This window comes from Leuciscus leuciscus (assembly GCF_965113295.1).
Source record: "Leuciscus leuciscus genome assembly, chromosome: 6".
In the NCBI taxonomy this organism is placed as follows: domain Eukaryota; kingdom Metazoa; phylum Chordata; class Actinopteri; order Cypriniformes; family Leuciscidae; genus Leuciscus; species Leuciscus leuciscus.
This window is the reverse complement of record NC_138730.1, coordinates 34,049,390-34,073,506: the sequence shown is the minus strand read 5'-3', so window position 1 is coordinate 34,073,506 and position 24,117 is coordinate 34,049,390. Positions and strand designations below refer to the sequence as shown.

Here is a 24,117-nt window from a genome sequence, read left to right as displayed (position 1 = left end):
CAATTAAATGCAGGCACTATTATGCATACAAAATGCATAAAAATAAACATTTTCAAAACATATTTTTCTAACATTATTCTCATATCTGTTTTTACAGAGGACATTTAAGCTATATAATAATAAATAGCCTGGAACCTTAAAATTTACTGGTATACTTAATTTAAAATAAAAAAAAATAAAAAAAAATATTGTTTTGGTTATAGAGTCTTGTTTTCATTTTCTTATTATTAACTAGGTAATAACAATTTTGTCTTTAAAAATATTTAGTGACCTTTGATTTGGAGCAAGATAAACTTTTAAGAGAATTTGTTTGTTTTTAAAATTCGCCATTTGTTTCTTAAAATCCAAACAATGTAATATCGTAAAAAAACGAAATATACAAAAATGATGGGTCTCAGGATAGTATAAACACTAGATAGCAGAGGTTTATTATTTACAGCCATTGTTAACTTTGCCTAATTGTTTCTGCTTTTGGTGCAACTCTTGATATAAAACACGTGCATTGATGTTTAACTCATGACTCATGCAAATGAAAGAGGAAAGAAAATATGAATAGCTATTTCGGTTGATTTTTTAGTCGCGTGCAGAAAATGAGCAAAGTAACCACTACATTACATTATATAATAATAATAATTATTATTTGTTACATTTATATAGCGCTTATCTCAGCACTCAAATTGCTTTACATAAGGGGGGAATCTCCTCAACCACCACCATCCACCTGGATGATGCGACGGCAGCCATATTGTGCCAGATTGCCCACCACACACCAGCTTACTGGTGGAGAGAGAGTGATGAAGCCAATCAGTATATATGAGGATGATTAGGAGGCCATGATGGACAGAGGCTAATGGGCAAATTTGGCCAGGATGCCAGGGATTTAAACCCCTACTCTTTATTCGAAGGACATCCTGGGATTTTTAATGACCATGCACAGAGAGTCAGACATCGTTGTAAACCAGAGTGATCTCAGTGTTGAAAGGTCCATGGTAAACAATGGGTCCAAGTGTGGCAGCAAATGCTAGGTGGCTTTAGTTTCTAGTGGGAAAGCGGAGGCTGACAATCACACGAAAACGGACAGACATTTTTTTTTCAGCTTGAAAGAAAGAAAGGTTTATTTGAAATGAAAATATGATAAAAACTCTCATATCAGATTATATAAAACATAAAACTCTCATATTACCTAGTCCACCAGCCTATAGCTGCCAAAAACCGGGCCTGCTAGAGGTGTGTTGATCTAACAATCCCTATAGACATCTCCAAGGAGTGCAGAAAAAAACGTATAAAACAGGGCCCCTCAACTTATATCACATAACTAGTATATCATATATATTTATATTTTTCTGGAAATATAATATTTATTTATTTTACATATAACCATGTAGTAGGCCTAATGCCTATTTTTGCATAATGCAGTGAATTAAACAAATTACAAATTAAAATGAAGGCAACATTACATCATTGGGTATGTAGGAATTTGAACAGGATGAATAGTGTAAATTAATATTTTGTCATTTGGTAAGTATGTAAATATCTTATGTAGCTTTTGAAGGGCAGTACTAAATTAAAATAAAAAAGACCTTTAAACAAAATAAGAACAATGGGGGTTATGAGTAGGTTGGAAAATGTGTCCTTTTTTCCCTCTTTTATTTTAATATATATATGTTGGAGATGTTGGAGAATAGCAAGAGGTAGGCTCATGCTGTTAAGTGTACTGCACGTGTTAAGTGTATTATTTACATTGCAATACCCATAAATGGTAAGATGCACGTAAATTGTTGCGTCCAACATTGTTGACATTTACAACTGTAATTCGGTTTTTTTGCGGGGACACCGCCTTCACCTGCCATGTCTATTGGCTCGCTTTCAGGTTAAACTTTCCGCGATTGCGCAACTTAACTAATATGAGGAAAAAGTCCTCACTTGTCGATTGTCATATTTCACTATTTGACCCTCACAAGTAGCCTATAGCCAAACGTGTACACAATCACATTCACTCATGTTGGGTTTTCATGTCTTATGGATACATTCCAAAGGCATAACACTATACAAACTGTACTCTATTCCCCAAACAAACCTACCTTCACAAACTTTCTGCATTTTTTCCATTTTCAAAAACATCACTTAGTATGATTTATAAGTATGGGAACCAAAAAAAATTCCCACAAGGACAAGGAATTCAGATATTGCCATCTTTGTGGGGACATTTTGGGGACAACTGGATTCCATTAAATCCAAATTACCGGTATGCTGAAAATGTATTTTTTAGTGTACCCAATTCTACAATTGAATCGTCCTATTGGACTACTAAAATAAACAAAAAAAACCCTCTCAACATCAGTCTAAAGTACAAATGTTTACAAACTTTCGCAACCTTTCACAAAAAAGTATTTAAGAACAGCGTTTGCCATTCAAAGCTGAATTCTGGAATAATCGCAGGAGTAATTTGTCTTAAAAATAAATAAAAAAGCAAGACGATGGCAGGACTGCTGCTGGTACTGCTGCTCTGTGCTGGGAGCTCAATTGCACAAGATTTATTGACACCAAGTATGGACATTATTGCTGAGCTCCAGAAGATAAAACACATGGATGAAAGGATACAAAAATTAGAAGAAACACTGACCAAAGTATTGAGTGAGAATGAAGGTAAGGTGGATTTGTATTGAACATGTCATTGTGGAAAAACTTTACAATTTATGAACTTACAAAAAGAAATTATAACTTACACATCTTTATAAATTCATTGGTTTGCAGTATTGTGACTTTGTATCAATGTGTATTCCATACAGCTTTGAATACCTCGGCACAAGATTCACAATATAAGCTTGAAACTGTCCAAAAAGAGATTGAAGGCAAGTATAAGGCACATTTTGTTCCCATAGACATTTAATGTATTAAATTTAAAAATGCATTTGATTACACAGCCTACATCATTTTACATCAGCCCATTTGCTCATTTCCAGCCAAAAAGGTTGCTTTCTCTGCTGGACTTCTGGCATCTGGAACCGGAAACACTGGGCCCACTAATCAACTGAAAATTCTGGAATACAAAAAAGTCTTTAGTAATGTTGGAAGTGCCTATGACTCAAATACTGGTAAGGACTGTAAAGAGAATACCATTACAGGAATACTGTGTTCACATATGATGACATTTTCTGTGACTGCTTTGTTCATGTGCATTACAGGTATTTTCACAGCACCAATAAAAGGAGCCTATTACTTCAGATTTTATGCTCATTCTCATGGTGGACCCACAATGGCAGTCAGTCTCTTGAAGAACGGTGAAACCCAGTGCTCTGTGCATGCCTGGAAGCCTGTTAGCAATGGTAATGGCAGCAATGGTGTTGTTCTCACACTGGAGATCGGTGATAAGATTTCTACACAACTTTGGAAGAACACCTGGGTTTATGATGATCCAGCAAGTTACACTAGTTTCAGTGGCTTTCTGATTTTCCCCTTGTGAACACCTGAATTTCTTAGAAATCCAGTGCATGATGTGATGCAAAACACAATTATATGAAACTTAATTGTTCCTGTGTAAGTGAACTATATCCAAGTAAATTAGAGCAAATAGGCACAACGAAAGAGAGATCATTGTTTATGCTTCTTAGTTACAATACGTTAATGTCTGGACGACTTCATATTTCTTTATTAAGTCTGAAGAGTAAATGAGCTAAACTCATATGATCCATCTAAGAATGAGAGTAGTACTTTCCATATCTCTAGCATATTAAATGCTGAACATTTCATTAAATAAAACAAATGTCACAGAATTATGATTCACTTGCATTCTTCCCCCCAGGTGGTCAGACACCATCAAAGAATCAGAAAGTCAATGATAAACAGTCAATATTAGACTTTTAAAGTTCATAGTATGCAGTTTAATGGTTAAATATGAATCACACTTCACATCAAATTCATGTTATTGGTGATATGAATGAAAAAAATGTAATAAAAAAAAGGTTTTATTTTTTATAACTTAAAAGACATCTTAACTACTTAAGCTAAAAATCACTGACAGCATTGTCACATGATCAAATATTTGCCAAGGTTAACACTGAAGAAAAAAAGAAAAGAAAAACCAACACATTTAATTTAATATTTTATTGAAACTTTCCTGTAGAATTATTCTGAAACAGGGTGATATAAAAAAAGACAGGTAAATACAAACATAGATGTTTCATGGAAGCTTGTTGGTTCTCTGTAGAGGAGCCACTCAAGTTTCTCCCTTTAAAAATACAAATTTTACCTTTGTTCACAGAAAGAAAATTCCCATAGAGACACAGGGCAAACAGGGAACAGGCCAGTTTCACTCTGAGAATGCATAATGGACATATTCTGATAGTGAAAAATAAAAACCCAGAATCATTAGGAACAACTGGAGAATGTCATAGTTTCTGTTGTTTGAAAACAAATGTTTGTCTTCATCAAGGTTAAGGGACTTCAAAAGCCTGAAAAGTTGTCATGCTTACATTAAAAATAAACTGACATCAGTGAAACTGATGTAATTGTAGTGTCAGTTATTATAAGTGTGCAGGCATCTATAGACAAATCTTTTAAAGACTGGCTTCAACCTTTCAAAAGAACTGAAAGGGCTGAATTTTGAGTGGGTGTCTGAAATCCATGGTGTTTAAAACAGCCTATGAGTCATCGCCATTAACGCTGTCACCATCTTCCCCTTCCACATGCTCACCCTCTTCCTCCTCTTCTTCCTCTTCTTCATTCTCTCCTTCCTGGCTTTTAACCTGAGAGGAAAATAAATAACTTTAGTATGAAACTATACATTTACATTTACATTTACATTTATTCATTTAGCTGACGCTTTTATACAAAGCGACTTACAATTGCTATATATGTCAGAGGTCGCACGCCTCTGGAGCAACTAGGGGTTAAGTGTCTTGCTCAGGGACACATTGGTGTCTCACAGTGGATTCGAACCCGGGTCTCTCACACCAAAGGCATGTGTCTTATCCACTGCGCCACTACCACTACCAACTATAGTTGGAAACAAATCTTAGAGACCCAAACAATATTAAGAATATTAGACATCTTTACTCAAATCATGTCCTCACTAATTCAGCACCAATTAAACTTAATCTTAACTTCCATAATCATAAATGCAAATAGATACATTTTCACAAACGTCCTCCTCTTCCTCCAACAGATCTCTTTCCTCCTCAGAATCGTTTATCTCTTGCTCTTCCCTCTCTCTGTCTTTCTTGCTGGAATGCTGCAGGGAGGAAGCCTCACCCACTTCTGCCTTCACACTCTTCCCCTCTGATGTAAAAAACAAACAAAACATGCGCATACAATAAATATAAACACACACATACATACATACATACATACATACACACATACATGTTAGAATTTTGACCCCCCAAAAATGTTTTAAGCCAGTTATTTATAACTTTTGCTGTAGTGAGTCTATAGGAAATATCAGTTTACATTTCCAAACATTCATTTTGCCATTAATTGTAATCCAATGAGATTTTTGTACAAGTAGTCTGACAACAGCCAATATGCTCCACACGGAGATCTGGGGCCCGTTCTTCGTACGTCGCTAACTCAGTTAGCTGGATTTGATTGTTGGCGATTTGGCATGATCTTGGATTGTTTGGTTCTTCGAAGCTCATCCTGAGGGTTGTTCCATAAAACAAGATTAGAATACAAGCCAGGCTTATTTTGGTTAGTCAGACTTATTGTCGGTGGATTCTGTTTCATAAAGCAAACTTAAAATAGTTCCAACTCAGTTACCCTGGCAACTTATGCTGGGAAACTAGCCTGGTCCAGGGCAGGCTAACTGTCAGGCTAAGCCTCAGCTGTTACACAGATCCTCTAACACTGACCGACAAGAACACAATGATATTACCACTGACACTCTCTCATACCATTATTGGACTTTATTAACCACTATTAGTCCAAAAATAAATACACAGTATACAGAAAATAAACTTAAATAAGGCTACAATGATAAATTAGACAATATATATATATATATATATATATATAGATAGATAGATAGATAGATAGATAGATAGATAGATAGATAGATAGATAGATAGATAGATAGATAGATAGATAGATAGATAGATAGATAGATAGATAGATAGATAGATAGATAGATAGATAGATAGATAGATAGATAGATAGATAGATAGATAGATAGATAGATAGATAGATAAATACAATATATATACTACAGGTTTTCTTTTTTTACTGGCTGAATGTTTTGTGCCCAAGATTTAATTAGATTGTTTTAAAGATTTTTGAATACATTTCTCTCTGGTTTTGTTTGGCAGCTGTAGTACTTGTTTATGATTAGAAGAACATTAGAACACAATCTAAAAAAAAGCTTTTTAAAGCAGAAGTTAAAATCACAAAATTAAAAATAAATAATTACAAAAGCACAGTATAAATTTTAACTGGTAAGATGAATCTGAGCTTAGTAATTGACAGTATATTAGCCTACATTTGATTTACCCCATTACAATAGTCCCTTTACAGTTATTGCTATCATAAAAATACACTTGTAGGTTTAAAATTCTAAATAAGGCACATCTAATGTCCAAATAACAAATATTTTAGCATATATATATATATATATATATATATATATTATGTACTTTATTGTGGCTTTCAATTCAAACACATTTAACACAATTATACAAATGGACAGTTCCTTTTTTTCTTTTGTGATAATACCCACCAACACATAGCCTAAAAAACACATGATTAGAACAATAACCAAAAAGTAGTTAGACACTTTTACATATGATTTAAGGGGGAAAAGACAAAAAACAATAAATAGATATTAATAAAAATGTAACATTCACATATTTATATCAAACTCTTATAATGACACATAATTCCTAATAGTTGTTCAAGTAATATTATTTGAATATCAAATATTCAATATTAAATAAGTCAATAAATAAAATAACAAATAACTAGAAATAAAAGGGAGGGAGGGTTATATAAAAATGTAGTTAATGTATAGGCTAATATATATTCCTTTATTTTATGGAATATTCTTTGATTTTAGAGTTGCACATATCTTTTCAAAATGTATACATTTGCTCTTAATTTCATGTTATCCTCTCCATAGTGTAGGCCTACTTTAGAAACTAAATCTACTCATTTAAAACTGGGGATTCTTGCTTTCTCCAAAAAGTATTGCATTAAAAGCTGTAATTCTCAGCATTCTAAATAAGTATACATCATCTTTATTAAGTAGCATAGGTCCTATACCCAAAACTATATTTTGTATCTTTATGCCTATATTTAGTTTCTTAAAATAAACTTCCCTGAATTAGGCTAATTCTGTTCACTGAAGTAGCCTACTTCTGTTCGCTCGAAGTTCACTGCAACTTATCCAACATCCTAAAGATAAATTATTATAATCAGAAGATATTTCCAAGCAAAATGTATATTTTAGTCAGAATTATTGCGCTCCTATTTGGCGCGCATGCGCGCAGCAGCGCTCGTTCAATATGAAGATTAGCAGCAAAATGGATACATTTGCATGACTTTCTAACATTTACAGATGGAGAATATAACTGTAAAATGTAAGTTTTGCACTGAGGGGGAAAAAACAGCATAAAATATACGCTGTTTGATGGTGGATCGATTTGATCCACGATCGACCTCTAGGGCAGCTTCAAAAACGCGTGCACACGCAATTATCTAGACTTGATAAACCTGGATCAAATTAGTGAGATTGCGTGAACTTCAATTACCTTTTATGGAACCACTTTAGCCCCAACTTATTTGTTAGGCTCATTCAAGTCCGGTTTTGGAGTTTAATCCCCGCTTTTCTAAGCGTCTTTTATGGAACAACCCCCTGGACTTGCTGTCATAGCAACAGGTGCGCAATCTTAAACCTGCTCGGGAGCAGGCTTATTTCATGTAAACAGGATTAGACTGCGGCTTTATAAGCGGAGCTGATACGGGAAGTCCAGCGCAGCGCGATAGTGCACTTTCTGAAATATATATTTTTTCTCGTGACTCGTGAGTTTGTCGTTTACATTATTCATTTGTTGGAGACGCACATTTATTTTCGACTTGTCGGAGTCGGGCTTTAACTACAGCACAAACTGTTTGCATTGCCCTAAGATTATTTGCAAGTGGCTCTTTCCTTTACACTATGCGGAGAACTTGATGGAAAGTGCTGTATGTCGTGTCATTCGAAGTTTACCTGCCGCTTTTAGGTTTAAAAAATGTGGCATTTCCAAGCCACTTAAGACCCAATGTTGTAAAGCAGTTTTTTTTTAAAGCAAATTTTTCTTTTTTTTTAGGCTATCATAATTTTTTATGAAGATCATGCAATCATGACCATGCCGATTACAGTATATGTCACTCAGGCTTCACTAACGTGATTGGTACCATAGGCTACCATAGACTGCCATCAAGGCCTCAATGAAGGGGATTATGTGAACAGAAAGGGGGTTCACAATGTAAATGTGCAGCCCAGTTACTATTGTGATTCTTAATATTCCAGATTAGTAATATTATATCAAATAAAAAAAAGGCAGTTGACTAAAATCTTCCATATCACAAATGTGAACGCAAAATGGCCAGGATCTGTGCATGACTTAAGCATTTTCAGAGATTCACATTTATGCACATTATTTGCAAGTGGTAAGGAAAGTTCCACAATTAAATATCAAGCTCACTGTATTACATACACTTATGCTGATCCTAACAGAACTGCATTTTTTCATAGGTGATTATGACATGTTCCTGCCTGCAGACAGGTGTTTTATGACCCCATTCCCTGACCCAAACCAGTTATGCAGCTCTAGCAGGACAAGGGCACACAATGAAATGAACTTTGGCTAACTAAAGGGAAGATTTCAGTGTCTGATAAGTCTGAGGGTTGCACACCTGACAGGGCCTGTGACATTGTTGCATGTGCCATATTACACAACATTGCAAAAAATATATATAATAATAATAATAACTTTTCATTAAATGTTTAATAAAAGACAAATATGCTTAGTTCCTTGAGTTTTATTTCAATTGTTCTTTGTAAAGAAAAGCCAGTGTTCAAATGCCTGCAACAAGAGATATTAGACACATGCCTCATGCAACAAATAAAAAGGAAAAGTTGGCTATCCACTGCCCACCTGTATAGGCCTATGTCTCCTCTGTCTGTGCAGACTCTTCTGTAGGCCTTTCTGTAGATGTGGAATCCTGCAACTTAAATTGCAGCCATAAAGCATACAAGTATAAATTAAGTAAAGTCATTTATGCACTTGCAGGTAGGCTAGTTCCTCCATATGACCGTTATCTGAGAGGGTTTATTCACTGTCCAGTGCAATGGAAACAAATGGACATTACAAAGTCTTATACTTTCTTTCCTTTGGAAAGTTAGAAAATGTCCACTTACTGCACATATTTCAGCCATCACTTTCTTGGGAACAGATACAAGTGTTGGTGTATTATGTAAAAGTGCACAAAAGAGGAAAACACAATGTCATTACAATAAACTACACTCTGGAAAAATATTTTTACATTAACATAAGTTGATCAGTTTTCACTTTCACAAGTCAAAGCAATTCATCATTACTCAAGATTTAACAGTTGAAATGACTATACGGCCTTAATTGAATGCAGCAAAAATTATTTTACAGTGTAGGCTACTTCTTAAGATCTTTTCTTCCTTTTTTTTTTTCTCAGCCTTTTTCTTGGTTGCTTTTATAAACAGACAACCATTTATTTAACAGTGTCTTTTATAAAAGAGACTATAATATAATTAAAAATTACCATTATGTAGAATATTTTTGTACTTCACTTTTGTTTGTTCCCATGTTCTAGTGTGGTGACTCTGACATTACAATGAACAAAGTAATTATGCAATTATTAAAATGCAAAAATATAGGCTAATAAGTGATAAAAACATCTAACATGGCCACTTCTAACGGATCTAAATTGTCAGGTGTTCCCTGGCGTTTTAATTAAACATTAAAATTCCGAATAAACTTCGACTATTAGTTCTTGCTCTGCTGCGGAGAAAAACTGAGCGCGCTCTTTGGCCACGCTGAACAGCCAATAGCAGCGTTGCTGATCAATGTTTCTACTATCGATACATATCCCCTTTTAAACCAGCGCATGAACGCGCAATTATCTCAGATAACTCAATCCAGCTATACTAATCATATCCGGCAAGTGTGTTCGAAGAACCGAGTTAGCCAGATCATGATTAGCACGATGATATCATCTTGGATGTGTCATTTGATCTCGGATGTAATAAGCAACGTACGAAGAACGAGCCCCTGGCTTAAAACGGTTACTAAACTAATATTTATCAATATTTTTCATTATGGCACCATCTAGTGGTAAAAATAATATGACACAGATTAAAGACAAGAATGTTGATACATGTATGCATAAGAGAGCTCTTATTCATAATGTCATTAATATTCTATTCTTTAGTATTTCACATATGTATTGATATGATGGCTCTCTGTCATTTATGACTTGGTTTTGACATAACTTGATGAATTAACCACCAGAATGCAGACAAATATTTTAACAAGTTCCATAAAGCCTATATAGCATCAAACAGACGAAATCAAGCTAACTATTTTTGATCTTCCTTTTGAGCTTGAAGTTAACTTACAGTCTTTCATTGATGTTCAACAAAACATTTTGTCATAAATATAATACTTTGATTTTTTACTAAAATAAATGTAGATTCTGGTCGAACAAATTACAATAAGGTGGTTGTTTTACACCAAGGTGGAGACAGTTCTGTTTGTAACCTGAGGCCAGAACAAGTGACAGGTGAAGAAGAGACAGGTGAAGAAGAGACAGGTACAAGAAAAATACGCACACTTTATACATACACTGCCGTTCACAAGTTTGGAGTCGCTAAGATTTTTTATGTTTTTAAAAGAGTCTCTTCTGCTCACCAAAGCTGTGTTTATTTGATTAAAAATACAGTAAAAATTGTGAAATATTATTCCAGTGTAAATCAGCTGTTTTCTATCTGAAAACATATAGTAAAGTGTAATTTATTCCTGTGATCAAAGCTGAATTTTCAGCATCATTACTCCAGTCTTCAGTGTCACATGATCCCTCAGAAATAATTCTAATATGATGATTTGATGATCAAGAAACATTTATGATTATTATCAGTGTTGAAAACAGTTCAGATTTCTGTGGAAACCGTCATACATTTTATTTCTCAGGATTATTTGATGAATAGAATTTTTTTATTTGAACATTTACATTTACATTTATTTGAAATAGAATATTTTGTAACATTATAAATGTCTTTACTGTCACTTTTGATCAATTTAATGTGTCCTTGATGAATAAAAGTAGGGGAGCGCGGGGCACAACCTAACGCGGGGCTAGCCTAGTTGTAACACGCTTGTTTTAAATACTTCCGCACATGCTTGGATGATGAAACTTTGTGTATTTACTAGTTGCCATATCAACACTATATAGAAAAAAAAAAAATCCGCCAAAATGTTTTTTTTTTTTTTTTGGAAGATATCCATAGACATTTATTAAACCATAGCAAAAGTACATTTCTTACTTAAGTTAATTTTTCATCTCTATTTTTTGTGTTTATTTAAAATAAGACAAATCTGATATTATTTTAATCTCCAAGATGTTATTTAACAGTTGAGATAGTTATTTAATGCTTCGCTAACTAGCAGAAGACACTAGCAGGGTTTAAATCCCATTTGTGCAGGCGGGGGCATGTTGTAACACTGCGTTACAATGTGCCCCTAAATATGCTATTATATTCTATACTTTTATTAATTTTATTGAGAAAACGTGAGAAAAAGGTGAATAAAGACTGAGAGTCAATGTTCAGAAATTACTAATTATTTATTTGTTTTGAACTATGTTGTATAGCTGTGTTTTCATGTGTTCATAGTCAAAACTCAAAAATGAGTTTATATTTAATTATTAAAAATTGCCATTATTTTATATGATTTTTTTTTTTTATTGTATTTAATTTAGAAAATATTTTAGTTTGTTTTGTATATTTTTTTTATTAGATCAGATAACATTTTAAGCTGTCATATGTTATGTTACAATGTGCCCCCACACATGTTACAATGTACCCCACCTATGGGGCATGTTGTCACATTTCACTTCCATTCTTTCGGGGTATATCAAGAAAAAAGTATATACTGTATTAATAAAACAAAAACACATAATTGTACTAGACATGTGGGAAATTAATGTGGGAAAAAATAAATACTCTGAACCATAAGTAGATTTACACTATCTGAGAAAGTCAAAAAGCGTTACTTTGTGCCCCGCTCTCCCCTATTCATTTCTTTAACTTCTTTAAAAAAAAAAAAAAATTCTTACTGACCCCAAACTTGTGAACGGTAGTGTACATGCATACATATATAACACTAGTACTCCACTTTACTTAGTGTATGAGGCTGATGATACTGGTGGAAGGGAGAGACAGAGAGATATTAGGGAAAATGAAGAGAAGGGAAGTGAGGATACCGTTCAAGAGAAAGCCTTTAATTATTTTACACGGCCCCAGCCTAAGGATTTAGACCAATAAATGTAATTTAGGGAAAAAAATAGGGTTGTCCGTGTTTCAAAATTTTATTTGGGTGCATAGGATGGCCTGGATGGGTGTAGAATTTCCCGGCCTGAAATTGTGTCCCAGTCCGGCCCTGTCCAGAGCGGTCTTGAGTTGGTATAAGAGTGGAATGGAGCAGTGGAGGTTTTCCTTCCACTCAAAGCCTTCTCTTATTCCACTCCAGGATTTCCATTCAACTGCTTACTGCTAAAAGAAATCATGCCATGAGTGACCATGTGGCAAATGAAAAAAAATTCTTCATTTTGCAATACAAGAAAACCCATTTCTGGCCATGTTTACTCACATATTGTGAAAAGTAAATTAGTATATCAGGTGGAAGTTTCCTGAAGCTGTCGAAGTCCTGAAAACCCTGATTTACATTAAACGGCAATTAAATGCAGGCACTATTATGCATACAAAATGCATAAAAATAAACATTTTCAAAACATATTTTTCTAACATTATTCTCATATCTGTTTTTACAGAGGACATTTAAGCTATATAATAATAAATAGCCTGGAACCTTAAAATTTACTGGTATACTTAATTTAAAATAAAAAAAAATAAAAAAAAATATTGTTTTGGTTATAGAGTCTTGTTTTCATTTTCTTATTATTAACTAGGTAATAACAATTTTGTCTTTAAAAATATTTAGTGACCTTTGATTTGGAGCAAGATAAACTTTTAAGAGAATTTGTTTGTTTTTAAAATTCGCCATTTGTTTCTTAAAATCCAAACAATGTAATATCGTAAAAAAACGAAATATACAAAAATGATGGGTCTCAGGATAGTATAAACACTAGATAGCAGAGGTTTATTATTTACAGCCATTGTTAACTTTGCCTAATTGTTTCTGCTTTTGGTGCAACTCTTGATATAAAACACGTGCATTGATGTTTAACTCATGACTCATGCAAATGAAAGAGGAAAGAAAATATGAATAGCTATTTCGGTTGATTTTTTAGTCGCGTGCAGAAAATGAGCAAAGTAACCACTACATTACATTATATAATAATAATAATTATTATTTGTTACATTTATATAGCGCTTATCTCAGCACTCAAATTGCTTTACATAAGGGGGGAATCTCCTCAACCACCACCATCCACCTGGATGATGCGACGGCAGCCATATTGTGCCAGATTGCCCACCACACACCAGCTTACTGGTGGAGAGAGAGTGATGAAGCCAATCAGTATATATGAGGATGATTAGGAGGCCATGATGGACAGAGGCTAATGGGCAAATTTGGCCAGGATGCCAGGGATTTAAACCCCTACTCTTTATTCGAAGGACATCCTGGGATTTTTAATGACCATGCACAGAGAGTCAGACATCGTTGTAAACCAGAGTGATCTCAGTGTTGAAAGGTCCATGGTAAACAATGGGTCCAAGTGTGGCAGCAAATGCTAGGTGGCTTTAGTTTCTAGTGGGAAAGCGGAGGCTGACAATCACACGAAAACGGACAGACATTTTTTTTTCAGCTTGAAAGAAAGAAAGGTTTATTTGAAATGAAAATATGATAAAAACTCTCATATCAGATTATATAAAACATAAAACTCTCATATTACCTAGTCCACCAGCCTATAGCTGCCAAAAACCGGGCCTGCTAGAGGTGTGTTGATCTAACAATCCCTATAGACATCTCCAAGGAGTGCAGAAAAAAACGTATAAAACAGGGCCCCTCAACTTATATCACATAACTAGTATATCATATATATTTATATTTTTCTGGAAATATAATATTTATTTATTTTACATATAACCATGTAGTAGGCCTAATGCCTATTTTTGCATAATGCAGTGAATTAAACAAATTACAAATTAAAATGAAGGCAACATTACATCATTGGGTATGTAGGAATTTGAACAGGATGAATAGTGTAAATTAATATTTTGTCATTTGGTAAGTATGTAAATATCTTATGTAGCTTTTGAAGGGCAGTACTAAATTAAAATAAAAAAGACCTTTAAACAAAATAAGAACAATGGGGGTTATGAGTAGGTTGGAAAATGTGTCCTTTTTTCCCTCTTTTATTTTAATATATATATGTTGGAGATGTTGGAGAATAGCAAGAGGTAGGCTCATGCTGTTAAGTGTACTGCACGTGTTAAGTGTATTATTTACATTGCAATACCCATAAATGGTAAGATGCACGTAAATTGTTGCGTCCAACATTGTTGACATTTACAACTGTAATTCGGTTTTTTTGCGGGGACACCGCCTTCACCTGCCATGTCTATTGGCTCGCTTTCAGGTTAAACTTTCCGCGATTGCGCAACTTAACTAATATGAGGAAAAAGTCCTCACTTGTCGATTGTCATATTTCACTATTTGACCCTCACAAGTAGCCTATAGCCAAACGTGTACACAATCACATTCACTCATGTTGGGTTTTCATGTCTTATGGATACATTCCAAAGGCATAACACTATACAAACTGTACTCTATTCCCCAAACAAACCTACCTTCACAAACTTTCTGCATTTTTTCCATTTTCAAAAACATCACTTAGTATGATTTATAAGTATGGGAACCAAAAAAAATTCCCACAAGGACAAGGAATTCAGATATTGCCATCTTTGTGGGGACATTTTGGGGACAACTGGATTCCATTAAATCCAAATTACCGGTATGCTGAAAATGTATTTTTTAGTGTACCCAATTCTACAATTGAATCGTCCTATTGGACTACTAAAATAAACAAAAAAAACCCTCTCAACATCAGTCTAAAGTACAAATGTTTACAAACTTTCGCAACCTTTCACAAAAAAGTATTTAAGAACAGCGTTTGCCATTCAAAGCTGAATTCTGGAATAATCGCAGGAGTAATTTGTCTTAAAAATAAATAAAAAAGCAAGACGATGGCAGGACTGCTGCTGGTACTGCTGCTCTGTGCTGGGAGCTCAATTGCACAAGATTTATTGACACCAAGTATGGACATTATTGCTGAGCTCCAGAAGATAAAACACATGGATGAAAGGATACAAAAATTAGAAGAAACACTGACCAAAGTATTGAGTGAGAATGAAGGTAAGGTGGATTTGTATTGAACATGTCATTGTGGAAAAACTTTACAATTTATGAACTTACAAAAAGAAATTATAACTTACACATCTTTATAAATTCATTGGTTTGCAGTATTGTGACTTTGTATCAATGTGTATTCCATACAGCTTTGAATACCTCGGCACAAGATTCACAATATAAGCTTGAAACTGTCCAAAAAGAGATTGAAGGCAAGTATAAGGCACATTTTGTTCCCATAGACATTTAATGTATTAAATTTAAAAATGCATTTGATTACACAGCCTACATCATTTTACATCAGCCCATTTGCTCATTTCCAGCCAAAAAGGTTGCTTTCTCTGCTGGACTTCTGGCATCTGGAACCGGAAACACTGGGCCCACTAATCAACTGAAAATTCTGGAATACAAAAAAGTCTTTAGTAATGTTGGAAGTGCCTATGACTCAAATACTGGTAAGGACTGTAAAGAGAATACCATTACAGGAATACTGTGTTCACATATGATGACATTTTCTGTGACTGCTTTGTTCATGTGCATTACAGGTATTTTCACAGCACCAATAAAAGGAGCCTATTACTTCAGATTTTATGCTCATTCTCATGGTGGACCCACAATGGCAGTCAGTCTCTTGAAGAACGGTGAAACCCAGTGCTCTGTGCATGCCTGGAAGCCTGTTAGCAATGGTAATGGCAGCAATGGTGTTGTTCTCACACTGGAGATCGGTGATAAGATTTCTACACAACTTTGGAAGAACACCTGGGTTTATGATGATCCAGCAAGTTACACTAGTTTCAGTGGCTTTCTGATTTTCCCCTTGTGAACACCTGAATTTCTTAGAAATCCAGTGCATGATGTGATGCAAAACACAATTATATGAAACTTAATTGTTCCTGTGTAAGTGAACTATATCCAAGTAAATTAGAGCAAATAGGCACAACGAAAGAGAGATCATTGTTTATGCTTCTTAGTTACAATACGTTAATGTCTGGACGACTTCATATTTCTTTATTAAGTCTGAAGAGTAAATGAGCTAAACTCATATGATCCATCTAAGAATGAGAGTAGTACTTTCCATATCTCTAGCATATTAAATGCTGAACATTTCATTAAATAAAACAAATGTCACAGAATTATGATTCACTTGCATTCTTCCCCCCAGGTGGTCAGACACCATCAAAGAATCAGAAAGTCAATGATAAACAGTCAATATTAGACTTTTAAAGTTCATAGTATGCAGTTTAATGGTTAAATATGAATCACACTTCACATCAAATTCATGTTATTGGTGATATGAATGAAAAAAATGTAATAAAAAAAAGGTTTTATTTTTTATAACTTAAAAGACATCTTAACTACTTAAGCTAAAAATCACTGACAGCATTGTCACATGATCAAATATTTGCCAAGGTTAACACTGAAGAAAAAAAGAAAAGAAAAACCAACACATTTAATTTAATATTTTATTGAAACTTTCCTGTAGAATTATTCTGAAACAGGGTGATATAAAAAAAGACAGGTAAATACAAACATAGATGTTTCATGGAAGCTTGTTGGTTCTCTGTAGAGGAGCCACTCAAGTTTCTCCCTTTAAAAATACAAATTTTACCTTTGTTCACAGAAAGAAAATTCCCATAGAGACACAGGGCAAACAGGGAACAGGCCAGTTTCACTCTGAGAATGCATAATGGACATATTCTGATAGTGAAAAATAAAAACCCAGAATCATTAGGAACAACTGGAGAATGTCATAGTTTCTGTTGTTTGAAAACAAATGTTTGTCTTCATCAAGGTTAAGGGACTTCAAAAGCCTGAAAAGTTGTCATGCTTACATTAAAAATAAACTGACATCAGTGAAACTGATGTAATTGTAGTGTCAGTTATTATAAGTGTGCAGGCATCTATAGACAAATCTTTTAAAGACTGGCTTCAACCTTTCAAAAGAACTGAAAGGGCTGAATTTTGAGTGGGTGTCTGAAATCCATGGTGTTTAAAACAGCCTATGAGTCATCGCCATTAACGCTGTCACCATCTTCCCCTTCCACATGCTCACCCTCTTCCTCCTCTTCTTCCTCTTCTTCATTCTCTCCTTCCTGGCTTTTAACCTGAGAGGAAAATAAATAACTTTAGTATGAAACTATACATTTACATTTACATTTACATTTATTCATTTAGCTGACGCTTTTATACAAAGCGACTTACAATTGCTATATATGTCAGAGGTCGCACGCCTCTGGAGCAACTAGGGGTTAAGTGTCTTGCTCAGGGACACATTGGTGTCTCACAGTGGATTCGAACCCGGGTCTCTCACACCAAAGGCATGTGTCTTATCCACTGCGCCACTACCACTACCAACTATAGTTGGAAACAAATCTTAGAGACCCAAACAATATTAAGAATATTAGACATCTTTACTCAAATCATGTCCTCACTAATTCAGCACCAATTAAACTTAATCTTAACTTCCATAATCATAAATGCAAATAGATACATTTTCACAAACGTCCTCCTCTTCCTCCAACAGATCTCTTTCCTCCTCAGAATCGTTTATCTCTTGCTCTTCCCTCTCTCTGTCTTTCTTGCTGGAATGCTGCAGGGAGGAAGCCTCACCCACTTCTGCCTTCACACTCTTCCCCTCTGATGTAAAAAACAAACAAAACATGCGCATACAATAAATATAAACACACACATACATACATACATACATACATACACACATACATGTTAGAATTTTGACCCCCCAAAAATGTTTTAAGCCAGTTATTTATAACTTTTGCTGTAGTGAGTCTATAGGAAATATCAGTTTACATTTCCAAACATTCATTTTGCCATTAATTGTAATCCAATGAGATTTTTGTACAAGTAGTCTGACAACAGCCAATATGCTCCACACGGAGATCTGGGGCCCGTTCTTCGTACGTCGCTAACTCAGTTAGCTGGATTTGATTGTTGGCGATTTGGCATGATCTTGGATTGTTTGGTTCTTCGAAGCTCATCCTGAGGGTTGTTCCATAAAACAAGATTAGAATACAAGCCAGGCTTATTTTGGTTAGTCAGACTTATTGTCGGTGGATTCTGTTTCATAAAGCAAACTTAAAATAGTTCCAACTCAGTTACCCTGGCAACTTATGCTGGGAAACTAGCCTGGTCCAGGGCAGGCTAACTGTCAGGCTAAGCCTCAGCTGTTACACAGATCCTCTAACACTGACCGACAAGAACACAATGATATTACCACTGACACTCTCTCATACCATTATTGGACTTTATTAACCACTAACCACTATTAGTCCAAAAATAAATACACAGTATACAGAAAATAAACTTAAATAAGGCTACAATGATAAATTAGACAATATATATATATATATATATATATAGATAGATAGATAGATAGATAGATAGATAGATAGATAGATAGATAGATAGATAGATAGATAGATAGATAGATAGATAGATAGATAGATAGATAGATAGATAGATAGATAGATAGATAGATAGATAGATAGATAGATAGATAGATAGATAAATACAATATATATACTACAGGTTTTCTTTTTTTACTGGCTGAATGTTTTGTGCCCAAGATTTAATTAGATTGTTTTAAAGATTTTTGAATACATTTCTCTCTGGTTTTGTTTGGCAGCTGTAGTACTTGTTTATGATTAGAAGAACATTAGAACACAATCTAAAAAAAAGCTTTTTAAAGCAGAAGTTAAAATCACAAAATTAAAAATAAATAATTACAAAAGCACAGTATAAATTTTAACTGGTAAGATGAATCTGAGCTTAGTAATTGACAGTATATTAGCCTACATTTGATTTACCCCATTACAATAGTCCCTTTACAGTTATTGCTATCATAAAAATACACTTGTAGGTTTAAAATTCTAAATAAGGCACATCTAATGTCCAAATAACAAATATTTTAGCATATATATATATATATATATATATATATATATATATATTATGTACTTTATTGTGGCTTTCAATTCAAACACATTTAACACAATTATACAAATGGACAGTTCCTTTTTTTCTTTTGTGATAATACCCACCAACACATAGCCTAAAAAACACATGATTAGAACAATAACCAAAAAGTAGTTAGACACTTTTACATATGATTTAAGGGGGAAAAGACAAAAAACAATAAATAGATATTAATAAAAATGTAACATTCACATATTTATATCAAACTCTTATAATGACACATAATTCCTAATAGTTGTTCAAGTAATATTATTTGAATATCAAATATTCAATATTAAATAAGTCAATAAATAAAATAACAAATAACTAGAAATAAAAGGGAGGGAGGGTTATATAAAAATGTAGTTAATGTATAGGCTAATATATATTCCTTTATTTTATGGAATATTCTTTGATTTTAGAGTTGCACATATCTTTTCAAAATGTATACATTTGCTCTTAATTTCATGTTATCCTCTCCATAGTGTAGGCCTACTTTAGAAACTAAATCTACTCATTTAAAACTGGGGATTCTTGCTTTCTCCAAAAAGTATTGCATTAAAAGCTGTAATTCTCAGCATTCTAAATAAGTATACATCATCTTTATTAAGTAGCATAGGTCCTATACCCAAAACTATATTTTGTATCTTTATGCCTATATTTAGTTTCTTAAAATAAACTTCCCTGAATTAGGCTAATTCTGTTCACTGAAGTAGCCTACTTCTGTTCGCTCGAAGTTCACTGCAACTTATCCAACATCCTAAAGATAAATTATTATAATCAGAAGATATTTCCAAGCAAAATGTATATTTTAGTCAGAATTATTGCGCTCCTATTTGGCGCGCATGCGCGCAGCAGCGCTCGTTCAATATGAAGATTAGCAGCAAAATGGATACATTTGCATGACTTTCTAACATTTACAGATGGAGAATATAACTGTAAAATGTAAGTTTTGCACTGAGGGGGAAAAAACAGCATAAAATATACGCTGTTTGATGGTGGATCGATTTGATCCACGATCGACCTCTAGGGCAGCTTCAAAAACGCGTGCACACGCAATTATCTAGACTTGATAAACCTGGATCAAATTAGTGAGATTGCGTGAACTTCAATTACCTTTTATGGAACCACTTTAGCCCCAACTTATTTGTTAGGCTCATTCAAGTCCGGTTTTGGAGTTTAATCCCCGCTTTTCTAAGCGTCTTTTATGGAACAACCCCCTGGACTTGCTGTCATAGCAACAGGTGCGCAATCTTAAACCTGCTCGGGAGCAGGCTTATTTCATGTAAACAGGATTAGACTGCGGCTTTATAAGCGGAGCTGATACGGGAAGTCCAGCGCAGCGCGATAGTGCACTTTCTGAAATATATATTTTTTCTCGTGACTCGTGAGTTTGTCGTTTACATTATTCATTTGTTGGAGACGCACATTTATTTTCGACTTGTCGGAGTCGGGCTTTAACTACAGCACAAACTGTTTGCATTGCCCTAAGATTATTTGCAAGTGGCTCTTTCCTTTACACTATGCGGAGAACTTGATGGAAAGTGCTGTATGTCGTGTCATTCGAAGTTTACCTGCCGCTTTTAGGTTTAAAAAATGTGGCATTTCCAAGCCACTTAAGACCCAATGTTGTAAAGCAGTTTTTTTTAAAAGCAAATTTTTCTTTTTTTTTAGGCTATCATAATTTTTTATGAAGATCATGCAATCATGACCATGCCGATTACAGTATATGTCACTCAGGCTTCACTAACGTGATTGGTACCATAGGCAGGGCTGGACTGGCCATCGGGCATACCGGGCATTTGCCCGGTGGGCCGACGTGCTTTTTGGGCCGATACATCTCATACTCATACATCATTTTTATTATTTTTCTATTTTTTATTTTTTTTAACGGCCCATAAAATTTGTACATCGGCGGCCCATTCGTTTTGTTTTGTTTTGCTTAATTGGCGGCGCTGGGTTTGTGCCGGTGTAATGCAGTGGTCAAAAAAAGTCAGTGTTATTTTATTTTTTTCTGACAGACCAGCCCATGAAACACGTAGATCAGCGGCCCATTGGTTCTTTTCTTGATTGACACTGGGCTGGCCCAATCACAACTTTAAACTAGTGAGCGCGCGTGCAGCAGTTTCAGTTGTATCTGTCAAAGTAGTCTGCGAGATGGAGAAGAAACGCAAGGATTGTGCAGAGAAATAGCGTGAAAAAATTGAACCAGGCCCTTAAAGCAGACACTGTAAAATGTGTCAAAATATATGTTTTCTGCCCTTCATCAGCTCCTGTGATGATGATGATAGTGAGGAGGATCAGGAGAGAGATGAGAAAGTGTATAGAGCCTGCGGTAAGCAGAACTACTTTCAAAACACTTAAGCTATGTCATGATCGAGTGTAGGAACCCATAACCCAGTTACAGATTATTTCCACATTGCATAGTTGACGATTACATAGACAGTATATAAAGACGATTACCGCAATTCACTAGAAATTTAATGAGAGGCGTTTGTAAACCATGTTTTCCGCCAAAATAAAAGCTTGATGCAGTTTGCGTCAAAATAAAAGATCATGTGCTTATCTCTTTCAAGTATAGAAATTGGTCCAAAACTAATTATGAAAGTTTCCTTTATTTTTTAGTGCATTTGTTTTACAAAATATGGCTATTACTGTCATTGGATTAATATTATAACTATTATTATGTAGTAGGTGTAATGTAAATAGACACTGTAACTAAAAGAGGTTTGAATTTTTCGTTTAATTTGCACACTGAATATGGGTTGGAGATTTTAATTTTGAACTCTCAAAGTGCACCAGATTGATGAATTTAACATTAAAATGCACAAAATTTTCTCACGTGGGGGCATGCCCCCGGACCTCCCTAGAAGAACCAAGGTCCACCCACCACAGTTTTACCAAAAATCCTGTGAGAAACACTGGTATTGCTATGCCATTGCAGCTTATAGCTTGTTTTAGGATTCATCACTGTGGAGTATAGTTCAACTGTATTAATTAATAAATGTCAAATTTTCACTCGTTCCTATACTCACTCATGACATGGCATTAGTGGTTTTAAGGAATAGGAGTTGGTATGCATATAATTAAGGGCGTGCAAAGATGATCATATAGTGGGCCAGTCTGGGCCAAAATGCCCGGGCCGATTTTTTGTCCCAGTCCAGCCCTGACCATAGGCTACCATAGACTGCCATCAAGGCCTCAATGAAGGGGATTATGTGAACAGAAAGGGGGTTCACAATGTAAATGTGCAGCCCAGTTACTATTGTGATTCTTAATATTCCAGATTAGTAATATTATATCAAATAAAAAAAGGCAGTTGACTAAAATCTTCCATATCACAAATGTGAACGCAAAATGGCCAGGATCTGTGCATGACTTAAGCATTTTCAGAGATTCACATTTATGCACATTATTTGCAAGTGGTAAGGAAAGTTCCACAATTAAATATCAAGCTCACTGTATTACATACACTTATGCTGATCCTAACAGAACTGCATTTTTTCATAGGTGATTATGACATGTTCCTGCCTGCAGACAGGTGTTTTATGACCCCATTCCCTGACCCAAACCAGTTATGCAGCTCTAGCAGGACAAGGGCACACAATGAAATGAACTTTGGCTAACTAAAGGGAAGATTTCAGTGTCTGATAAGTCTGAGGGTTGCACACCTGACAGGGCCTGTGACATTGTTGCATGTGCCATATTACACAACATTGCAAAAAAATATATAATAATAATAATAACTTTTCATTAAATGTTTAATAAAAGACAAATATGCTTAGTTCCTTGAGTTTTATTTCAATTGTTCTTTGTAAAGAAAAGCCAGTGTTCAAATGCCTGCAACAAGAGATATTAGACACATGCCTCATGCAACAAATAAAAAGGAAAAGTTGGCTATCCACTGCCCACCTGTATAGGCCTATGTCTCCTCTGTCTGTGCAGACTCTTCTGTAGGCCTTTCTGTAGATGTGGAATCCTGCAACTTAAATTGCAGCCATAAAGCATACAAGTATAAATTAAGTAAAGTCATTTATGCACTTGCAGGTAGGCTAGTTCCTCCATATGACCGTTATCTGAGAGGGTTTATTCACTGTCCAGTGCAATGGAAACAAATGGACATTACAAAGTCTTATACTTTCTTTCCTTTGGAAAGTTAGAAAATGTCCACTTACTGCACATATTTCAGCCATCACTTTCTTGGGAACAGATACAAGTGTTGGTGTATTATGTAAAAGTGCACAAAAGAGGAAAACACAATGTCATTACAATGAACTACACTCTGGAAAAATATTTTTACATTAACATAAGTTTATCAGTTTTCACTTTCACAAGTCAAAGCAATTCATCATTACTCAAGATTTAACAGTTGAAATGACTATACGGCCTTAATTGAATGCAGCAAAAATTATTTTACAGTGTAGGCTACTTCTTAAGATCTTTTCTTCCTTTTTTTTTTTCTCAGCCTTTTTCTTGGTTGCTTTTATAAACAGACAACCATTTATTTAACAGTGTCTTTTATAAAAGAGACTATAATATAATTAAAAAT

General features: G+C 34.6%; 2 protein-coding genes and 2 long non-coding RNA genes across 5 annotated transcripts; 2 read left to right on the top strand and 2 right to left on the bottom strand.

The window, feature by feature from the left end:
- Nucleotides 1-2,389: 2,389 nt before the first annotated feature.
- On the top strand, nt 2,390-3,773 carry LOC309501530 (complement C1q-like protein 4). The gene is made up of 4 exons (XM_082173708.1): nt 2,390-2,646; nt 2,790-2,852; nt 2,964-3,095; nt 3,186-3,773. Exons 1-4 carry the CDS (start codon nt 2,478-2,480, stop codon nt 3,461-3,463), a joined length of 642 nt encoding a protein of 213 aa, XP_082029834.1. The 5' UTR covers nt 2,390-2,477; the 3' UTR covers nt 3,464-3,773.
- A 665-nt stretch (nt 3,774-4,438) lies between these two features.
- On the bottom strand, nt 4,439-5,523 carry LOC309501579. 2 transcript variants are annotated; one of them, XR_014206931.1, is made up of 2 exons: nt 5,132-5,523; nt 4,439-4,745 (listed from the first exon to the last, which is right to left on the bottom strand). It is a non-coding gene; the product is annotated as an uncharacterized lncRNA (long non-coding RNA). The 2 variants fall into 2 exon arrangements; XR_014206932.1 differs by having other exon boundaries at nt 5,144-5,523.
- Nucleotides 5,524-15,345: 9,822 nt separating this feature from the next.
- On the top strand, nt 15,346-16,729 carry LOC309501529 (complement C1q-like protein 4). Its single transcript, XM_082173707.1, has 4 exons — nt 15,346-15,602; nt 15,746-15,808; nt 15,920-16,051; nt 16,142-16,729. Exons 1-4 carry the CDS (start codon nt 15,434-15,436, stop codon nt 16,417-16,419), a joined length of 642 nt encoding a protein of 213 aa, XP_082029833.1. The 5' UTR covers nt 15,346-15,433; the 3' UTR covers nt 16,420-16,729.
- A 665-nt stretch (nt 16,730-17,394) lies between these two features.
- Nucleotides 17,395-18,479, bottom strand: LOC309501573. Its single transcript, XR_014206920.1, has 2 exons — nt 18,100-18,479; nt 17,395-17,701 (listed from the first exon to the last, which is right to left on the bottom strand). It is a non-coding gene; the product is annotated as an uncharacterized lncRNA (long non-coding RNA).
- Nucleotides 18,480-24,117: the final 5,638 nt, after the last annotated feature.